At 51.4% G+C, this 21,211-nt stretch overlaps 1 protein-coding gene across 7 annotated transcripts in view; it reads right to left on the reverse strand.

The window, feature by feature from the left end:
* Nucleotides 1–21,211, reverse strand: part of CACNA1B (calcium voltage-gated channel subunit alpha1 B) — a 167,752-nt gene that overhangs the window by 21,741 nt on the left and 124,800 nt on the right. For all 7 annotated transcript variants that reach the window (XM_088792970.1, XM_088792972.1, XM_088792971.1 and 4 more), the window contains 4 exons: nucleotides 12,117–12,233; nucleotides 11,832–11,897; nucleotides 10,565–10,656; nucleotides 8,598–8,742 (listed from right to left, as the gene is read on the reverse strand). In XM_088792970.1, coding sequence (XP_088649096.1) covers nucleotides 8,598–8,742; nucleotides 10,565–10,656; nucleotides 11,832–11,897; nucleotides 12,117–12,233 — 420 coding nt within the window. The remainder of the gene's footprint in view (nucleotides 1–8,597; nucleotides 8,743–10,564; nucleotides 10,657–11,831; nucleotides 11,898–12,116; nucleotides 12,234–21,211) is intronic.

The following is a 21,211-nucleotide window of genomic DNA, read 5'->3' on the forward strand; positions in this document are numbered from 1 at the left end:
CCTCCCACTCCCTGGAAACCACCAACCTCCTTTCTGTCTATATATAGATTTGAGATATTCTTATATAGACGGAATCACACAATATATGACCTTTTGTGTCTGGCTCCTTTCGCTGAGCGTGATCTTTTCCAGGTTCACCGTATTGATGTGTGTGTCAGAATTTCATCGCTTTTTATGGCTGACTGCTATTCTCTGTGGTACAGACCACAATCTGATTATCCACCTGTCCACTGACGATACGTGGGTTGCTTCCATGTCTCGGCTGTTACGGTTAATGTTGCTGTCAACACTCGTGTACAAGTTTCTGTGTGGACATGCCTTTTCATTTCTCTTGAGTGGAATTGCTGGGTCACATGGTAATGCGTACTTTTTTGGGAACTTCAAAACTGTTTTTCACAGAAGCTGCTGTGTTTTCATTCCCATCAGCAACATACAAGAGTTCCTATTTCTCCACATCCTTGCCAACACTCACTATTTTCCGTTTTTTTAAATTATTATTCCAGTCTTTCTACTGGGTGTACAGTAGTATCTCACTGTGATTTTGATTTGCATTTCACAATGATCTGAGATGTTGAGTGTCTTCATATACTTGTTGGCTACTTGTATATCTTCTTTGGAAAAATGTCTATTCTGAATCTTTGCCCATTTTTACATGGTTGTCTCTCTGTTGTTGAGCTATAAGGGCTCTTTATATATTTCAGGTAAAGCTCTTATAAAATAGTGACTTGTAAATATTCTCTCTCATTCCTCAGATTGTATTTTTACATTATTGATAATGTCCTTTGATGCACAAAAGTTTTTAATTGTCAGATGTCAAGTCTATCTATTTTTATTGCCCATGACTTTGGTATAAAAATTGAGTCCTGTGCCAAGTCTGAGGCCTTGAAGATTTTCAATCTCTATTTTCTTCTAAGAGTTTTATAGGTTAAGCTCTTATGTTTATGTCTTTAATTGATTTTGAGTAATTGTTGTATATGGAATGAGGTAAGGGTCCAGCCTCACTGTTTTTTACACATGGAAATCCAGTTTTCTCTTCACCATTTGTTGAAGAAACTATTCTTTCCACATTGGATGGTCTTGGCATCCTTGTCAAACATCACTGAACCAGATGTTAGGGTTTATTCTGGACTCCCAATCCTATTCCATTGGCCTATATATCTGTCCTATGACAGCACTGCCCCCCTGCACCCAGCTTTACTGAGGTGTGACTGAAAAATAAAATGGTAAGCAACTTAAAGTGGGCATTATTGTGCTTTTACATACACATGTTGTGAAAGGGTCCCGGCCACCAAGTTAATTATCACATCCATCACCTCAGGTTTATCGGTGTGTGTTTTTTTTAAGATTTTATTGGGGAAGGAGAACAGGACTTTATTGGGGAACACTGTGTACTTCCAGGCCTTTTTTCTTTTCCAAGTCAAGTTGTTGTCCTTTCTATCTTAGTTGTGGAGGGCGCAGCTCAGCTCCAGGTCCAGTTGCCATTGTTAGTTGCAGGGCGTGCAGCCCACCATCCCTTGTGGGAGTCGAGGAATTGAACTGGCAACCTTGTGGTTGAGAGCCCACTGGCCCATGTGGGAATCGAACCTGCAGCCTTCGGAGTTAGGAGCATGGAGCTCTAAGCACCTGAGCCACCGGGCAGGCCCCCCCCTAGTTTAAGTGTTTTTATCATGAAAGGATGATGCTTTTTCTGCATCTATTAAGATGATGGTCATGTGGAGTTTTCTTCATTAATGGTGTGTTATTACATTGATTGATTTTCATATGTTGAGCCATCCTGGTATGCCTGCGATGAATCCCATTTGGTCACTGTGGATAATCCTTTTAATGTATTGTTGAAATTAGTATTTCTTTCAGGATTGGTCTGTAGTTTCCCTCTGGCATTTTCTTCTGCCTTTAGTATCAGGGTAATGCTGGCATGAGAGAATGTGTTAGGAAGTGTTACCTTCTCTTCTATTTTTTGGGAAGAGTTTGAGTAGGATTGATGTTAATTCTTTTTTAAATACAATTTTATGTTGTAGTAAAAATACATTAAAAACTTATTACTTTAACAATCACTTTTAAGTGTATGTCAGTGGCACATAGTACATTCTTCACCCTGTTGTGCAACCATCACCATCATCATCTACAGAACCTTGGCACCTTCCCAAACTGAAACTCCATACTCATTAAACACTAACACCCATCTCCCCCCCCGTCCCTTGCAACCACCATTCCACTTTCCGTCTATATGACTTTGACTATTCTAGGTACCTCATATCAGAGGAATCATACAGTATTTTTCCTTTTACAACTGGCTTCTGTCACTTAGCAAAATGCCTTCAAGGTTCATTCATAGTGTAGCATGTGTCAGAACTGCCTTCCTTTTTAAGGTTGAACAATGTTCTCTCATATGTTCATATCCATTCATCCATTGATGGACACTTTGGTTGTTTTTACCTTTTGGCTGTTGTGAATAATGCTACTATGAATATGTGTGTACAAATATTTATTTCAGTCCCTGCTTTCAAGTTTTTTGTGTATATACCATGCAGGGATTGATGGAGCACACTGTAATTCTATTTTTACTTCTTTGAGAAAATGCCATACTGTTTTTCACAAGTGGCTGTACCGTTTTACATTCCCACCAGTAGTGTACCAGGGTTCCTCTCCAACACTTAGTTTCCGTTTTGTTTTGTTTTTGTCTTTTCTAATAGCAATCATAATGAATATGAAGTATTATCACGTTGGGGCTTTAATTTGCATTTCCCTAATGATTGGTGATGTTGAGTATCTTCTCATGTGCTTATTGGCCATTTGTACATTATCTTTAGAGTAACGTCTACTTAAGAACTTTGCCCATGTTTGTATGGTTGTTTGCCTTCCTGTTGTTGAATTGCAAGAGTTATCTATATATTTTGAATATTAGCCTCTTAGATATATGATCTGCAAATATTTTATCACATTCCTTGGTTTGGCTTTTCACTTAGTTGATAGTGTTCTTTGATGTACAAAAAGTTTTAATTTTTAGTAGTCCAATTTATCTACTTTTTTCTTTTGTTGCTCATGATTTTGGTGTTAAATCTAAGAGTCCTTTGCCAAATATAACATCAGTAAGATTTGCCCCCTATGTTTTCTTCTAAGATTTGCATAGTTATAGGTATTATATTTAGATGTTTGATGGAGGTTGAGTTAATTTTTGTATATGGTGTAAAGTATGGGTCCTACTTCATTCTTTTGCATGTGGATATCCAGTTCTCCCACCACCATTTGTTGAAAAGTTTATCTTTTCCTCATTAAATGGTCTTGGAAGCCTTGTCTTTTGACCATGTATACGAGCATTTATTTCTGGGTTCTCTATTCTATGCCGTCATTCTACATGTTTGTCTATATGCCACTATTACATTGCTTTTAGTACTGAAGTTTTGAAGTAAATTTTGAAATCAAACTTTGTTCTTTTTCTTTTTCTTTGGCTATTTGTGGATCCTTGAGATTCCATATGAATGGATAGAGTTTCTTATTTCTGTAACAAAAATTAAAACCATAGTTTTCGATAAGGACTGCATTTATTTTTTATTTTTATTTTTTTTATTTTTTAATAATTTATTTTTCTTTTTATTGGGGAAGGGGAACAGGACTTTATTGGGGGAACAGTGTGTACTTCCAGGCCTTTTTTCCAAGTCAAGTTGTTGTCCTTTCAATCTTAGTTGTGGAGGGTGCCATTCAGCTTCAAGTTGTTGTCCTTTCAGTCTTAGTTATGGAGGGCGTAGTTCAGCTCAGGTCCAGTTGCCATTGCTAGTTGCAGGGGGCACAGACCACCATCCCTTGCGGGAGTCGAACCGGCAGCCTTGTGGTTGAGAGGACTCGCTCCAACCAACTGAGCCATCCGGGAGCTCAGTGGCAGCTCAGCTCAAGGTGCCATGTTCAATCTTAGTTGCAAGGGGCACAGCCCACCATCCCTTATGGGACTCAAGGAGTTGAACCGGCAACCTTGTGGTTGAGAGCCCACTGGCCCATGTGGTAATCGAACCGACAGCCTTTGGAGTTAGGAGCATGGAGCTCTAACCTCCTGAGCCACCAGGCCGGCCCAAGGACTGCATTTAAAGTGTTGACATTTTAACAATATTACATCTTCCAAACCATGGAGAGGGATGTCTTTCCATTTAATTAGGTCTTCTTTCATTACTTTCAGGAATGTTTTGTAGTGTTCAGGGTCCAAATCTTTCACTTCCTTGGTTAAGTTTATTCCTAAGTATTTTATTCTTTTTGATGTCATTGTAAGTAGAACTGTTTTCTTACTCTTCTTTTCAGATTGTTCATTGTTAATGTACAGAACATAACTGATTTTTGCATGTTGATTTTGTATTCTGTAACTTTGCTTAGTTTATTTATTAGTTCAAATTTATTTTTGTTGTTTTTTTTTTTTTTTTTTGGAATATTTAGGATTTTCTACATTATGATCATGTCTGCAAAAAGAGATGATTACACTTCTTCCCTTCTAAATTGGATGCCTTTTTTTTTTTTTTCTTGACTAAGTGATTTGGCTGGGACATCCAGTACTATATTGAATATAAGTGGCAAAAGCAGGCATCCTTACCCTGTTCCTGATCTTAGAAGAGAACCTTTGAGGTTTTCATCATGGAGTATGACGTTAGCTAGGTTTTCCATATATGGCCTTTATTATGTTGACGTAGTTTCCTTCTATTCCCATTTTATTGAGTGCTTTTATCAAGGGGGTTGAATGTTTTCAAATGCTTTTTCTACATCAATTGAGATGACCATGCATTTCCGCCCTCCTTTCTGTTAATGTTGAGTATCACACTGAGCTTCATATATTAAACTATCGCTGCATTCCAGGAATAACTCCCACTTGGTCATGGCCTATCATTCTTTTAATATGCTATCAAATTTGGTTTGCTAGCATTTTGTTGAGGATTTTTGCATCAATATTTTTCTGGTAGTGTCTGTCTGGTTTTGGCGTTGAGGTAATGCTGACCTCATAGAATGAGTTTGGAAGTGTTCCCTCCTCTCCAATTTTTTGGAAGAGTTTGAGGAAGACTGGTGCTAATTCTTCTTTAAATGTTTGATAGAATTCACCAGTGAAGCCACCTGGTCCTGGACTTTCTTTTTGGGGGAATTTTTTTTTTTTTTTAAAGATTTTATTGGGGAAGGGGAACAGGACTTTATTGGGGAACAGTGTACTTCCAGGACTTTTTTCCAAGTCAAGTTGTTGTCCTTTCAATCTTAGTTGTGGAGGGTGCTGTTCAGCTTCAAGTTGTTGTCCTTTCAGTCTTAGTTGTGGAGGGCGCAGCTCAGCTCCAGGTCCAGTTGCCATTGTTAGTTGCAAGGGGCGCAGCCCACTATCCCTTGCGGGAGTCGAACTGGCAACATTGTGGTTGAGAGCCAACTGGCCATGTGGGAATTGAACCGGCAGCCTTCAGAGAAGAAAAGCACAGAGCTCCAACCACCTGAGGCACTGGGCCAGCCCTGGGGGAATGTTTTGATTAGTGATTCAAACTCCTTACTTGTTATAGGTCTATTTGGATTTTCCATTTCTTCTTGAGACAGTAATCCGTATCACTCCAGAATTTGTCCATTTCAACAGCTTGGGTTCTAAGCACAGGCTGGCCAAAGTATTTTACATCTCTAAGCGTCCATTTCTTCATTGTGATAATAACAATATCAATATCAGGAGTGTTACAAAGACTGAAGAACTTACAGCATCCATGAGACTATGCACACGATCTAATTCAGTAATTGTAAGCAGGTTGTCACCAACCTCACTTTCCGTTATTCTGTCAATGCCCCTACACCGATCAAGGTGACTGAATCGCCACCTAACCTAGTCCTGCCACCCATCCCCAAAGTCACAGTTCCATTTTTCCCACTGTCACTTCTCTGCCAGACCAAACCAGATCCGTGCTTCAAAGCATGAGTTACCCAACAGATCCAAACTAGACAGGCAGGTGCCAGGAGGGCTGTGCTTGCAGCCCTTATCCCTTCTCTGCTTCAGTCAAGGAAAAGGCACCAATGTCAGCCACGAGCTGTGGGGGAGGTGCGGAGAAGAGTGACAGCTAACTCTAGGGGATTCCTCACGTCATCCTGAACACGTATGGGGAATGTTGGCCCCATGGGTGGAGAGTCACAAAGAACACAAAGAATTTGGCTTTCAGTGGAACCTCATCTCTGTAGCCAGGAGCGTGGTGAGGCCAGGCTGGTGTGCTCGACTATGGCCCCGTGGGGTGGCTGCTCTGCAGCATCACATGTCTCTGAACTGCACACGTACCAATGCCCCCTCCACAGACAAGACCATGACTCTCCAGAAAGTCTGCCCTCCCCGCTGCCCACAAGGGATCTTCTGAGGGATCCGGGGACGACCTCAACATGCACATCCTCTCCTTGGTTTCTGGCAACTAGTGAAACACTAGTTTCATAGATTTTTCTGTATTCCTTTATCAACATGCAAGCTCACCTGTCTCAAACGCACACCTTTCCCAACCAGCCCAACCTCCTACTGTCCCCTTAGAAATTCACTGTCCACCATCAGCAGGAACCGTTCCACCTCCATGCTGAATAGCCTCTATTCTTCTTGCTCTCACTGTAACAAGGGTTGCCTCCCAACCCTTCAAACCAAAGCACAGCCCTGCTCATCGATGCACGTGATGTAGCCACCTTCTCCCCTTCAAGGAAGACCTGGTGCCTGGCTGGCTGTTGGATAACACCTCTACTCTCGTCATCAATCCTGCTGCTGCTAATATCCACAGATATGGGTCAACTACTGACTGGCGTCTCTGTCCCTTGACCTCTGCACCCCCCACCCCCATCCTCTCAGCAACGTATTCCTGTGACTACAGCTAAGCTTGGCCAGGACTGGTGACCAGCTATGAACATCACCGTACCTGCCTCTGAAGCCTCCACCTCAGTCACCCTCTCTCTGCACACTTCTCCTATCCAACTGGCTCACTTCCTAATATCATGTCTCCAAACCTCTGTTCATGTGAGGACCTCCAATCCAACAGCCCTGCCCTCACCTCTCTCTGTCCCCAGCTTGATCCCATATCCAGTACTAAAATCCTTCCTACACATACCCTCTCTCCTTCCTTAGACTGGTCTTGGAAACCCCACATCTGGATAATATACTTCCCTACCCACGGTGCCAAGTAGTGAACGTGGCTTGAAAAAAGTCCACACTGTGTCGGCTGGTCTTGTACAGAATTCCTGACCGTGAACCTGAAGCGTGTGCCCAGCGCGCCTGCTGCTCAGGGGCTGTCTGCTCCTGCTGCTCTTCGCCACTCGTTAGCGTGGGAACCTGCTGCCATAAGGCTTCCGCCCCACCACGCAAATAATCTGTTCTTATGAAGGTCACCAATGGCCTCTACCTGTCCACTTCGGAGGAACAACTGTCAGTTGTCGTCACCTCGCTCCACCTCTGAACAACACGTCACATGGCTGACTACCTCCCTCTGAGACACTCTCTTCCTGTGGCTTTTGGGGCACTGCCCTCTCCCAGTTCTCAATCTGCTCACTGAAAGCTCCATCTCAAATTCTGGGTCCAGTGGTCCTTTCCATCTCCTAAATGCCCCCCAGGGCTGAGTCTTCAGCCTTCTTCTCACGACACACTCTCCCCGGGCCAGTGCTTCTCGAAGCTGAGCACACACGAATTGCAAGGGGAGTTTATTAAAACCCAGATTCCTGGGACCCTCTCTCAGAAATCCTGATGCAGTAAGTCTGGGTATAGGCCCAGGAATCTGCATGTCTGACAAGAGCTCAGGTGATGCTTCAGCCACAGGTGTCTGGCCCAGAGACCTAGAGAATAGCATCTAGCCCTGTCAATGCCCCAAGCACTACAGACGACATTTCCATGTGCAGCCCAAAGGTCTACTCATCAGCTCTATTCCCCACCGCCTGATCCCATGCCTGCAGCTCCCAACCTTCCCGCCTCAGGGGGAGAACCAGTCACTCTAACGCCGAGCGAACCCAGCACACAGCTGTAGCCTCTCTTTCTCTCATGCCCACGTTCAGCTATCAAGCGTGTCAGCTCCACCTTTAAAGTGCAGTCCACTCCACCCAACTCGCTCACTCCCGCCCTTGTCCAGCCACCGTCACCTCTACTGTCCCCCTGCTCACTCTACAGCTCTCTGACCAGAGTGAGGTTCAGAAACATCTGGCACATGGTGTCACGCCCGTGACCACAGTCTCCCAGAAGCTTCTGCTGACTTGGCATAAAACCCAGACTCGTGGACCCAGCCTCCCGACCTCCTGACAGAATCTCACTGGTTTCCAGGGGCTCCCCCAGGCAAGCTGGCTGGAGCACTGCCTCTCTGTGTCCCATCACCACAGCAGACGTCCCTGTAGCAGCTGGAAACTAAGGGACAAGTGCCCCATGGAAACCGAAAACACTTTCCATGGAGGTCAGGCAGGGCCCACAGGAGGTCATGGCAGAGTGATCCTTTCAGGATTAAGAGGATCGTCATCTCTGAGGAAACAAGGGCTGTCGACACAGAATCAGTTTGTCGTGTGACATGAATCAAAATCATTGGTCAGCAAGAAATACAGGGGGCCCAAGATGGACTGAGAAAGGGGACACGGACGCCACGATGGGTACGGTGACCCGGACTTACCAGAAAGGAGCAAAGGAAGATGAAGGAGACGAAGTAAAAGTAGGCAAAGTCGCTTCCACACTCGGTGGCGTTGGCGTGCTCGTCGCAGGCCCGCTGGCTGAGACACGACAGCATGATCTCGTGCCAGGCCTCCCCGGTGGCGCTCCTGAGGAAAAGGGTGGAGCCATGAGGCCCACGAGGGCGGCCCGACTACGGCCAGCACACGAGGAGAGTGGGGTCAAGGGGGACCCCTCTTGTGGGTTCCTCCCACGGAGAAGCCACAACGCATAGGTCTGGGTAACACATGGCTGCTCAGGTGTTAGATTTCCAAATCGATCACCTTGAAAGCACCATTACTGTGATAGTCCACTCACTGGGAGTGTCAGCACTGTGGCGAGTGTCCGAGGACATGTGGAACCTCAGAGCCAGTACACGGGATCCTGTCCTCCACCCACCAATGGTCACTCCATCCTTCCAGTAGCTCAGCCTTAAACTGCTGTTGTCATCCTTGCCCCTCTCGCTTGTCACACCCTGTGCATCAGCTCATGCACCTCCTCAGGGGGCCCGCAGGAGGCACTTCCTGCTCTGCTCTGCCCTCCCAGCAGCATGGCAGGTCCACTAAATACAGGTCAGACCTTGTCACTGCTCCTCTCAGTGGCCCCTCACTCCCCGCAAAAGGCAAAATTCACAGGACGGCCCACAGCCCACAACCTGCCACGAGCTCTTTCCCTGACCTCAGTGCCTGCCATGTCCCTGCCCTGCTTGCTCCATTCTAGCCACAGCCTCAGCAGCTACCCTCCGGGATCCCCTTCCCAGACTTTGGTTCCTGGGTCCTCTCTGCACCTGGACGGAAGCTGGGCACACTCCCCCCATAATGACTGGGGGTAAGGGGCTTCCTGGGGGTGGGGTGGCCGGTTCAGCCTGTGCCAGGCCCAGCTGATGAGGCGATAAAGGTCAGGGAGGAAGAAGGGTCTTTGAGGCCAAGGCTTAAAACCAAGGCTGACGGCACAGGCCTGCCTCAAACCTACCGTGGCACAAGGCAGGACATTACTACATGAAGAAACAGAACTAAGGTCGCAGCTGAAGTCCAGGAAAATGGCGCTGTTTGGGGAACATGTAAGCCTGAGGGTGCCTGCTCCTCTGAGGCAGAGCACAGGCAGGAAGCCCTCTGCACACAGCCGGGTCAGCAGGCCTGGCCTGAGGTCACCCTCTACTCAGAGCCCCCCCCCACACCACAGCGGCCTGATGCCAGCTGCCCCCACCACAACCCCTGCACAGGGCTCTCTCCCTCCTGCCATGGTGGTGGGCTTGCGACAGGAGGGAAACTCTGGAGGCGGGAAGACACAGTTCTCTCGTGCCCTCTACCCCAAGTCTGTCCTCAGGCCAAGACGGTCAGTGGCTCCCTGGACACAAGTATAACGGCTGGTGCCAAGCACACCTTCCTGGGGAGGTATCTGAGCCCAACACAGCCGTGTGCCCTCGAGGCTCCATGCAGGGGCCTGGCTTGGCTGCACCCCAGGGTCAGGGCACTGCAGCCCCCGGGAGGGACAGTGGCGAGTGGACGTACGTTCCAAACAGCAGTTCTGGCCAGCTGGGCTCTTGGGTCACCGAGAAGCTACACACTGTCAATGGCAGTCCCCTGCCCTCACAAACCTCTGCAATGGGTAAGGGAGCAGGTGGAGAGCTTGAAGCCTGCACAGAGAAAGGGCCTGCCATGCAGCTTCTGTCCTCTGACCTCACTGCAGGCCTTCTGGCTGTTACCAGATGGTGGCGGCCAGCCTGGCCTAGGGCTCCGAGCTTGGCCATCTCGGGGGCTTCCCTTCATCTGACCCAAGACCCAGGAGCCCTTAGGAATGGACAGTAGGAAATGCCACAGTCCACTGATGGAGCAGCATGACCTGGGGCAGGGGGGGCCCCACGTGTTGGGTGCACCCCTCCAGCCTCCACCAAGGAGCCTCTGGGCTGGGCTAACCTGGCCAACTACACACCTGAATAGCAACATCAGGGCTTGTAGGAAGGTCCGGAAGTTGTTGTGCCTGTTGATGCTGGAGTCGTCATCCAGGGCAATATTCCCAAAGACCTGCAATGGAGAAAAGGCTGCAGGCCGAGCTGCTGGCCCTTCAGGAGCCCAGCTGAAGCACCAGCACGCGTGTGTGCACGCGAGGACCTGCGGGCCAGCGCTGGCGCCTTTCCAGGGCAGCCGAGTCCTCGTGGCTGCTCCGTGTCCCCCAGCATGGCGGCTGCTGGGTGGCTCTGAGCAGGTCGGCAGTACTGGGAGCAGGTGTCCGGGGCTCTGCTACGTATCAGACAGGATGCATTTTAAAGTCCCCTCGCTCATCAGTGACTCCAAAGCAGCAGTTATATCAGTCACAGCTCTGAGAGATCCCTGGAAAGTTTCTTTATGACTTTCCATGCAAATATCACAGTGAGCTTTTCCCATGTTTTAATTTATGGTTTTCAAGACTAGAAATGCAGATTTCTAACTGCACTTAGCTTACAATCGGGAAGCCAGATGAAAAATTCATGAACTGTCTCACATCCACCAGAAACCAAGACCAGTGACATACGTGATTTTGTACATCCACAGACCAAAGCAGGAAAAATACGTTATTTGTTTTAAATAGCACTAGAGCCCAGGCAATTTTAAAGCAAGAGAACTTCTTGATCCCTGACAGAGAGTTTAAAAAAATAAGTTCTCAGCTAACCTTTCAGGTACTGGCTCCTCCCACTGAAAGTTGACATTTGGGCCCATCTCCGACCCTACTGTTGGAAAGCGGCCAGATGCCAAAGGTTTAGAACTGGGTTACTGCTTTGTCTTTCACATGTTTTCCCAAATAACTGACAAAGTGTTCTTGAGCAAAATGAAGACAATCTAAGTTATGCAAGCTAAATCTGACCAGTACAGTGACGTGATAGGACCCTGTGGACCATCTTCTTTGGAGGATAGAATCTCCTGCCCTTCGGAACTGTTGCTGGACTTAGGCCCCGGGCGCCATGCCGACGAGCGCCAATGCTCCACCCCCGCAGGGCCCAGCACCACGGGATCTCACTCAGGAGCAGGGTGGTGCACCCGGGTCCAGAGCCCCAAGCTCTGGGGGCTCAGTGTCCCCATTCACAGAAGTCTTTCTGAGGATGAAGTCATAAAGTGCTTAAAGTGGTGAATGGCTCCCAGAAATCTGCCAGTGTCAGGCTGCATTGTTATCACTTCCGTGCCCCAGGGGATGGGACCCCATGCCCCCGCCGGGCGGCGCCCACCTGCATGCCGATGATGGCGTAGATGAAGAACAGCATGGCGATGAGCAGGCACACGTAGGGCAGGGCCTGCGGAGACACGTGGGCAGGTCAGGGGGACGGCGACGGGGCCGAGCCAGAGCCACGCTCACTGGCCACCACGGCCCCCTCCGCAATGCCTGTTCCTTCATCTGAAAGCCAGAGCCGTGACACCCACGCAGTTCTGTGAGCACTGACAGGACGGCTTCCGGGGAAGCTGCTGGCCTCACACACTGGCGAGCTCGGCAGGGCCCTGGGGGAGCGGCTCACCTTGAAGGACTGCACGAAGGTCCACAGCAGGATGCGGATGGTGTAGCCTTGACGCAGCAGCTTGATGAGCCGGGCGGCACGGAACAGACGCAGGAAGCTGAGGTTGATGAAGTTGTTCTGCGGGAACAAGGTGCCCTCTGACCTCTGAGGCCCACCTCCCAGGGCTTCTCCCCGCACCACCGTGGTCCCGAAGGTGGGTCGGGGGGACTGAAGCAGTCACTGCTCCAGTGTAAGCAGCTGGCGGCCACCAGCAAACCTTCTCAGGTGAAGCTCAGCACTGCCCGTGGTCGCCACGCAGCAGGGCCTGGACGTCACCTACGCTGGGCCTCAGACACTGACCGCCTCTTGCAGGCCCCGGCCCAGCAGGCCAGCTACTGGACAGGTTTGCTTGTCCACCGAGAGCCTGTGCAGGACCCCACAGAGGGCAAACACCCTCTCTGGTGCCACTGCAGACCCTGCAGGTGAGTCACCGTGGGAGGTGTAAATGTTAGTGGTCCTGCCACTCAGGGCATGGAAGGCACCTCCGCGATCCACACACAGGTCCCTGACCTTATCTGAGGGGTTCAAATCCAGCACAGAGACACACAAGTGCTCTGGGACTGCACAGACCACCTGGGAGTGGGGCTCCCACGGTGCCCGGGGCACTCTGAATCAGGGGCATGCCTCTGGGCCATGTCCCCAAGCAGACGGGGTGCTTCTGAGAGTGGCTCCCTGCCCTCTGGCTGCTTCGAAACCAGGTGACCACACACAGCTCCCTGCCACTCTGGTGTCTTCAAGTATGAAGCAGGTCAGGGTCCGATAGGTTGTGTCTAGACCCGGTGGTCAAATGACAAAGGACACGCAGTCACTGAGACATGCAGGAGGGAGGCAGGAGGAGGCAGTGGGAGCCTCGAGCCAGGGCTGCCATCCGTTCGGCGGCCTTCAGGGGACACAGTCCCTCTTTTGCTTCCAGGGACATAGTCTGCCACTTCCCTGAAGTGTCCCCTCCCTCTGGGGCTGGCTGCCTTGGTTCCCAGCAGGGAGGTTGGGGACTCGGGGCTATCTCTGCTTCTGAGGGCCTGACAGCTACGTGCAGACACAGCTCACTGGCAGGACGTGGAACCTGTGGGGGCAGGACGAGACTCAGGAGTGTCAGTTGGCACAGGAGCCATGTGGTCCAGATGAGCACAAAGGCAGCAGGGGGCGTCCAGGTGTGACCCTGCACGGAGCTCAGGCCGCCGCGGCTCCCTCACTTGTCTAGGACACAATCTCAGTGCACACGATGGCTGAGAAATGTCCTCTCTCACCATCTGAGCCCCGTGTGCCTGAGGACTCTCGGATGAGCCAGTCACCTCAGGAGGACGGGCATGGGGACGGAAAGAACTCTGCACAGAGGCAGGTGATGCTCCATACGAGACGACACAGCACAGCCAGACGGGCTGCCGAGAGCCTGGCCTTGGGGCCCCCACTTTGCAACCAACCACCTGCTCAGGTGGGTCTAGAGCAGCCAGGGCTGTGCTAACAGCCAGCACCTGCCTGGCTCAAAACCATCTGCTCAGGCAGCTGGCACAGGAAGACTTCCTGCCAACACTGGGAAATGTAGGCTTTGGGGCACGAGAGAAGGGCCAGCAGATAAACAAGGCGGGAAAGGCGGTGCTTGAACCAGTCACCGCAGGTGTGTCAGGCTCAGCAAGCCACTTCCTGCCTTCCGCGGAGACTCAGATCTCCACCCCTCTGCCCAGGATTCCTTCTTGGGTTCTGGTGGGCACTCAGGAGAGGGGTGGGGGTGACAACACACAGACAGCCCGAGAGCGCCATGAGGACAGACAGTGACGGCAGCACAGTTGCTCAAGCACAGCACAACAGGCTGAGTGCACGGTGGCTGCGCCCGCGGCGGGAGCCACCAGGCCAACCGTGCCGACTGCATGCGGGAGGGCAGGGGGCAAGCATGTGGCAGGCAGGGCCCCGCCACCACCCCGTGGCTGTGCACGGTCACCTCTGGCCTCAGCCAACCCCTTGGGACGGACACAACTGGCCCAGGCTCCCAGCGTCCATGGCTTCTGTGGCACCTGGGCATAGCTACACCTACTTCAAAGCAAGGCCCTTCCTTATTGCGGCCGCCTGAGTCAGGAGGGGCCTGGAGGACCCAAAAGGGCATCACTGCCCCCCCAGACTGTGAGGGCACCCTGGTCCCTAACTCCTTTGAGCTCCAGCTTCCTCTGCCACAGGATGGAGACGTTAGGACACCAGGTGTGCCCAGGCAGTGAGGAATCACTGAAAAGCACACAGAGGTGTGAAATACTGCCCCACAAAGGTGACTGGACAGCGTGGCCTGCATCCAACCACTCCTGGCCTCTGTCGGGGCCACAGCGCGGTGTGGCCTCCCGCAGCCTTGCCGCACCCGCTGGGCCAGGTCCAGCCATGCGGGGGCCACACGGCTCTCCTACTCAGCTTCCAAGCCCGTGGGGGCTGATGGTGAAGGAAAGGAAACTAGGCTGACACCCACATGCACACGAACGGGACGGCAGGCGTGACGCACGCCGGGAGCGAGCAGGGCCGCGGGGGGTGGGGGGGTGCTGTCCCCACGCACTGAGCAGGGCTGTGCGGCACCAAACAGTTTTCTCAGAATAGCCTTTCTGCTCCAACCGTGAAACCCTTCATCACGAACGTCCACTTTCTCTAACAGGAATCTCAACTGTCTGCTAGTACGTATGACTTTCCAGTCACAGCCCATTTAATCTGCTCCCCAAATCTATGCTCTCCTCTCGAGTATTCCTACAGACGTGGAAGGAGGGCCTGGTTCACACCATGCAAGCGACCAAGGGTGCACCCCTGTTCCAGCGATGCCCAGACAAACCACCCTGAGCCCGGTGGTCCCTGGGGCAGCCCCTCTTCCTACATGGTCAGGCCTCAGGGGACCCCTGCTGGGCCATGCAGACAAAATCTCCAATCCCCGACCCTGGGCCTCAGGCCTGACCCCCCCACACACAAAGGTCTGTGCCGGGAAGACTATGGGGACTTGGTCTGAGGCCAGCGGGGAGAGCAGAGCCTTCTGTGTCTGTTGGCACAATGAGGACAGCAGGAGGGATCGGACGGTGCAACAGAAACCATGGACTCTGCAGGGATTGGGGTCCAAACTCACGCCCCCCCCAAACCTTTCCAATTCTGAGCCAGTCCAGAGGCATTTTCCCACCTCTCACTCAGAAGCCCCTACCTCCTCGCTTGGTTCAAGGCCAGTTCCCACTATCAGAGGTTCCTAAGAGGCCCCCAGAAGTCCCTGCTGGGCCCCCAGGCTGGGGTCATGGGGACAGTGCAAAGGGGGCGCACAGAGGGATGGACGCAGCAGACTCTGACCATACACCTCAGGAGACAAGCATGGGAGCAGAGCAAGCAAAGCAAGGAGCTTAAGAACTGTTTAAAGTCACGAAACCAACCGTTTCCTACACGTGGTGTTGTCATGGATGGACATTGCGTGTTATTTACAAATTGGGGGTTTTGAGCAGCAGGTGCAACATACAGACGGAGGCATGGTTTTCGCATTGTATGTTGGTTGGATGGCGTGAATCAGCAGGTAGGTTAAGGCAAATCAAGAACAGAAAACAGAAAACAAAAGAGAAAATGAGTCATCAACACAAGCAAAACTCAAACTCTGAAGACTTCACTGGACAATTTCAGGGTTTTGCTAAACTTTGCCTGTTTTGCTTCAAACGCATCAAAACATATTTGTGAAACATGTAGGTTTATGTGGACAGAGTGGCATTCATTTGCATTCCTGTTTGTAATGCAAATCCCAAGATGAGTCACAGGCACATTTTTATTTCCAGGCAAAGACATCAATGTCAGCTGGATGCTCGCAACTGCCGTGACCCTGGGTAAGACCGCTGCTCTAGTCTGATTTTTAAGTTGGGGGGTGGGAACTGACAGTCATGTTTTTGCCCAAAGAAAAAACGTGCATTCACAAAGTGACATGAGAGGACTACAAATGGAAAAAAGAAGACACCACTAATCGGCTGATGGCTTCCTTTCCTCCTTCTCACCCAGGCAGATCAGAGGCTCCTGCTGTGCTCCCGGGCATTCAAGCTCGGCCTCCCAGCTGCGGTGGGTGCTTGGGGTGGGGGGGCTGGTGTGAAGTGACGTCTGCCACAGGGCACCCTGCCAGCCCCTGCTCTTGACCACTTTCATTTCATTCCTTTCACACATCTTTTCCTAGTTAACTGGCTACTTACGTTTTGTGTAAAATTCCCATTCGTACCTTTCACTCACTTCCACACTTGCCTGTGTTTTCCTTGTTTACTCCCACATTCTGGACACGCCTTTGTCACAAAACAGTGCACCGCAGACCCAGCCGCTTACCCTTTTCTCCCCTGTCCAGTGCCACGGCTCAGACACCACCTCCCCGTGCCCACGACCCAGCTACGGCTCAGACACCCCCTCTGTGCCCACGACCCTAACCTCACGTCAGGCCTGGATCTTTCCTCCGCGTGGCAGGCCCTCTGCCCACTGCCCACGGGTGACGCCTGCGGAAGTCAGGCCCAGCATGTGCAGTATGCATCCCGACTGTCCCCAACAAAACACATCCTTTCCCATTTCAATGAATGAGAATCCATTTTTCTGACAGCTCAGACAGAAAAGGTTGTCATTCTTGAGTCACCTTCACACACATGTCCACCTGCAGCTCTACCTTTGTCACATCCGGAACTCGGCAGGTTCTCTGCCCGACTCCCTCACCTGGCTTTCTGCAGTCATGCTCGGCAGCCTTTGGCTGCACAGGCCCAAGACCCACTGTCGGCCTTCACAGCTTTCCTCCCGAGGCCTTTTTACAGGCCCGAGCACAAGAGACGTTAAACCTGCTGGCCCCTCTCCCCAGCAGCCATTTGCTGGGGTACCTGGGCTCAGAGCTTCCCCGGGGCCCCCATGGTACCGGAGCTCAGAGCAGCTGCTGCCAGCTGCCTCGCCTCGCCTCGCCAGCTCACTTCACTCCCGGATGTCCTAGGCCACCTCCTCAGTGCACAACTTGCACTGAGGGTCTGTTTCCGGGAGAAACCAACAACCACAGCCTAGGGCCAAGTGCGTGGGCCTGGACCCTGCACTACACTCTCCAGAGCAGGGCGCTTCCAAAAGCCAGCGCGTGCCACTCCTCTTCACAAAGCCCCAAAGTCCTCCAATGTCGCTCAAAATAAAAGCTGTTTCCTCTGACTGCAGGGCTGGCCCTGCCTCATGCCCGGGTCCCTCACGGCCCCGCCCAGGCTCAGCCTCCTGGCCCCCCGCTCGCCTCCTGACAAGCCCAGACACCTTACTCACAAGTCCCCATCTCAGTGACATGTTGCCTGGACACAGCTTTTGCTCCTTTGTCCCCACACCACCAGTCGCCAGGAGCCTTTGCCCGCAGGAACAAATCCCACAGCAGTAGAGGTGCCGACCTTTTGTCCCAGGACTCAGAACAGTGCGCTTTGCACACGACAGGCGTCAGCATTTTTAATGCGATGCAAACATGCTCTCCCTGAGGGTCTTTTGTCTTGTGATGAACAGAAACTACTTTATAGAACTTTCTTCAGTTGCAGCTGGTGCTTTACATATTTTGCTTAACAAATCCGTCCCTATCCCAAGGTCTTAAAGATAATGTCCTGCATTTCCTTTTAAGAGTTTTATAGGTTTGCCTCTCATAAGTCTTCATCCATCTGAAGCAGTTTTTCCTGTGACACACGCGGCCCGAGACCCACTGTCTGCTGCTCCCTGTACAGTCACTGGCTCAGCTATTGACCTGTCTCCCCACTCAGCTGCAGTGCCAGCAGGGTCACACAGGTTTCTGCACACAACTCAGTGACCCTAGGCTCTCGGTCCTTCTGGTGGCTTGGCTACCTGTGCCACCAGCACACAGTCTGAGGGTTTTACAATAAGCCACCGGCAGGAGCAGCCTGCCCACAACACCGCCCAGCAGCACCTTTGTCTGGTCTTGACTATTTGGGGCCTTTGCTCTTATACATTTTGGAAGCAGCTTGTCAAGTTCCAAAACAGACAGAAATATGAGGTCTGACAATTAAGTTCACGAAACGATGTTGCTACCCTTTTTTATTAGAGGGATTATTCGTTATGAATTTGTACCAACTGGACAAACAGTTAACCAAGTTGACTATTTGCAAGTGCTGAAAAGGCTGCGTGAAAAAGTTAGACGACCTGAACTTTTCACCAACAATTCATGGCTCTTGCATCACGACAATGCACCAGCTCACACGGCACTGTCTGTGAGGGAGTTTTTAGCCAGTAAACAAATGACTGTATAGGAACACTGTCCCTACTCACCTGATCTGGCCCCCAATGACTTCTTTCTTTACCCGAAGATAAAGGAAATATTGAAAGGAAGACATTTTGATGACATTCAGGACATCAAGGGTAATATGACGACAGCTCTGATGGCCATTCCAGAAAAAGCATTCCAAAACTGCTTTGAAGGGGGGACTAGGCACTGGCACCGGTGCATAGCTTCCCAAGGGGAGTACTTAGAAGATGACCATAGTGATATTCAGCAATGAGGTGTGTAGCACTTTTTCTAGGATGAGTTCGCGAACTTAACTGTCAGACCTTGTAAAATCAGTGGTATTTTTATTGAAATTGTATTGAATCTACAGGTCAACGTGGGGGAAACTGTCATTTATGAAACCGACACTTAGTAATTCCCATGGGTAACTCCCTCTATTTAAGACTTCTTTAAGGTCTTTCAATATTGTTTGGGGATTTTCCACTTGAATGTCCACCACACATACTTTTCATGCTTACTGTCAGGACTGCTGATGTCACGAAATGCTGTCAAGTCACTGAGTGACCCCCATACCCAGCTTGACTCTAGTTGTAGGTTATGCTAGGTTTCATCCTTCGATAATGATGTCATCTGGGAATAATGCCTGCCCCTCCTCTAAGCCTGGGAGGTTTGATTCCCTTTTCTTGCGTTATCCACTCAGTCACGTCCACGGGGTCCCCACCGAGTGCAGCAGACCCCACTCTAGGCACCAGAATCCGCTGGGAACAGAACGGACACTGTGCCCTCAAGCAGCCAGTGTACTGAGCTGCCCAGGACCTGAAGAATTTTACTATTGAAAAGAAGTCACATTTATATGTCTCCTTTTCCGATTTTGAAGAACATTCTTTCCAATTTCACTCTGATGTTTGCAGAAAACTTTTGGTCAATTCTTGTCGTAACTCCTGCCTGCTAACGCTTTCTATCATGAATAAAATCTGAGTCGTTGCGTGTCTTCTCTGCAGCCACCACTCCTGTGCTGACCTAAGTTAGTGACACTTCTGGGTGCAGAATCCAGCTTACGAGCCCATCCTGCCTTTTCCTCCCTGTCCGCTGTCGGACCTGCTGTGCTGACGTGGCGTTGGCAGTTTTGCTTCTGCGTTAACTGATGAGTGTGGATTATGCTCGTCCTTTCTTGCACTCTAGCTTTTAAACATTTGGGGTCAAGGCTGTTACTAGTAGAAACGGAATGTTCCCTAGTCCTCTACTGTCTGGAAGACTCTGTTTGGAATGGGCTTTCCTCCTTCCAGGTGGAAGCCCAGTGTATAAACTATTACAGCCAGGACATGGACCTGAGGCGAAAGGCACGTTAGTCCTGAGCGTCGTGGGTTCTGGACACAGCGCCATGTAGGGGATCCTCTGCGACCCACTTATCAGGTGACGCAAACCCGCCGGCTTGGAGCGGTTTCAGAGCATGTGACCAGGAGCTAGGCGTGCCTGTGGTGCACGACGACACTGGGTACAGCCCTGCAAAGCTCCCTGGACAATCCACACAGTGCCACTCCTGGCTGCTGGGCCCTGGTGGAGACTTGCCATGAGACCCCATGTGTTCTGTGACACGCTGTGACACCGATGAGTGCTGTAGGCCACCCGAGCCCCACGCCATGCACGTACCACATCTAGGACCCAGCCTGAGCACGTCTACCAGGCACAGTCACACGACAAGTGGCCCACCCCCTCAAACTGGGAGGAAACAGTCAGACCGGACCTGACAGGCTGTGGTGCAGGCCTCACGAGGAACCCACGTGGGGACACATGGTCTGGGCACTGTGCCTGAGCAGCCCCAGCGTGGGGACCAAGCTGCTGCCCATGGGGAGGGTGACAGGAGCCTAGGCAAGTGCTAAAGCGAGGCTGGGCCTCTGGAGGGGCTGAGGTTTGGGGAGTAGGCCCCACGCATAGGACTCCGTATCACACACAATGAATGTCCGCTGAGGGCATCCCGGCTGCAGGCGGCCAAGTACCAGGCGCGGGGTGACAGCCAGCCATGTGCACACGCTGGACCGCAAAGGCCATGAGGGAGGCAGCCCCAGCTGGGCTCCTCCTCGCAAGGCTGCTCCAGCCTTGGCCAGTGCCGCACATGGGTCTCTGTGGGTGTCACTGAGGCTGTTGACCAGCCCCTGGCAGCACGCTGCACACACGGGAACCCCTTCACCTGGGAGCAGCCGTGCATGTCTCCGCTCTGACCGGCCACACCCTGGTGGCTGCACCTCAGAATCCCCGACATGACCACACATGACATGGCGCAGAGCAGGCAGCGGCTGTGTGAATGGCAGGGGACCACAGGAGCCACCACACGTCCCACCGCACGTCCCTCAGGAGCGGCCAGCCTGCTGAGAAGTTGGAACAGCCACCTTAAATCCCCGTGACAATGTGGCTTGGTGAGTACCTCATGGTCTGGGTGCTGTCCTTCCAGCTGAGCCAGTGGCCAACACACGGCCCTGGACGCCTGACCCGCAAAACGCTGACACCCAGGAAACATGGGAGAGAGCAGTCACCCTCCCACCATCACCTCCGGGCCCCAGTGTCCACCCCACAAGGAGATCCTGACTGCAAGGGGAGGACAGCGTCCACGGTGCCACGACCCCGTGGTGGCCCTGTCACTCTAGGCTCTTCATGCCAGAAGCCTGGCAGGCAGAGCAGCTGACACACTGGCCAGCATACCCGACGCTGGCCACTGTGGAGGGCACAGCTGCCTTCAGGGGGATAGGAGTCTGTCTGGACTCAGTGGCTCACTGGCCTTTCCAGATGCTCCTATGACCAGTCTGAGCTGCTGCTGGACCATTAGGGAGCCTTAGCCTCATGAGGGGCAGGCAGGGGATGGGGC

Source organism: Rhinolophus sinicus, chromosome 16 (genome assembly GCF_057876585.1).
Source record: "Rhinolophus sinicus isolate RSI-liver-muscle chromosome 16, RSI-T2T, whole genome shotgun sequence".
Taxonomy (NCBI): Eukaryota; Metazoa; Chordata; class Mammalia; order Chiroptera; family Rhinolophidae; genus Rhinolophus; species Rhinolophus sinicus.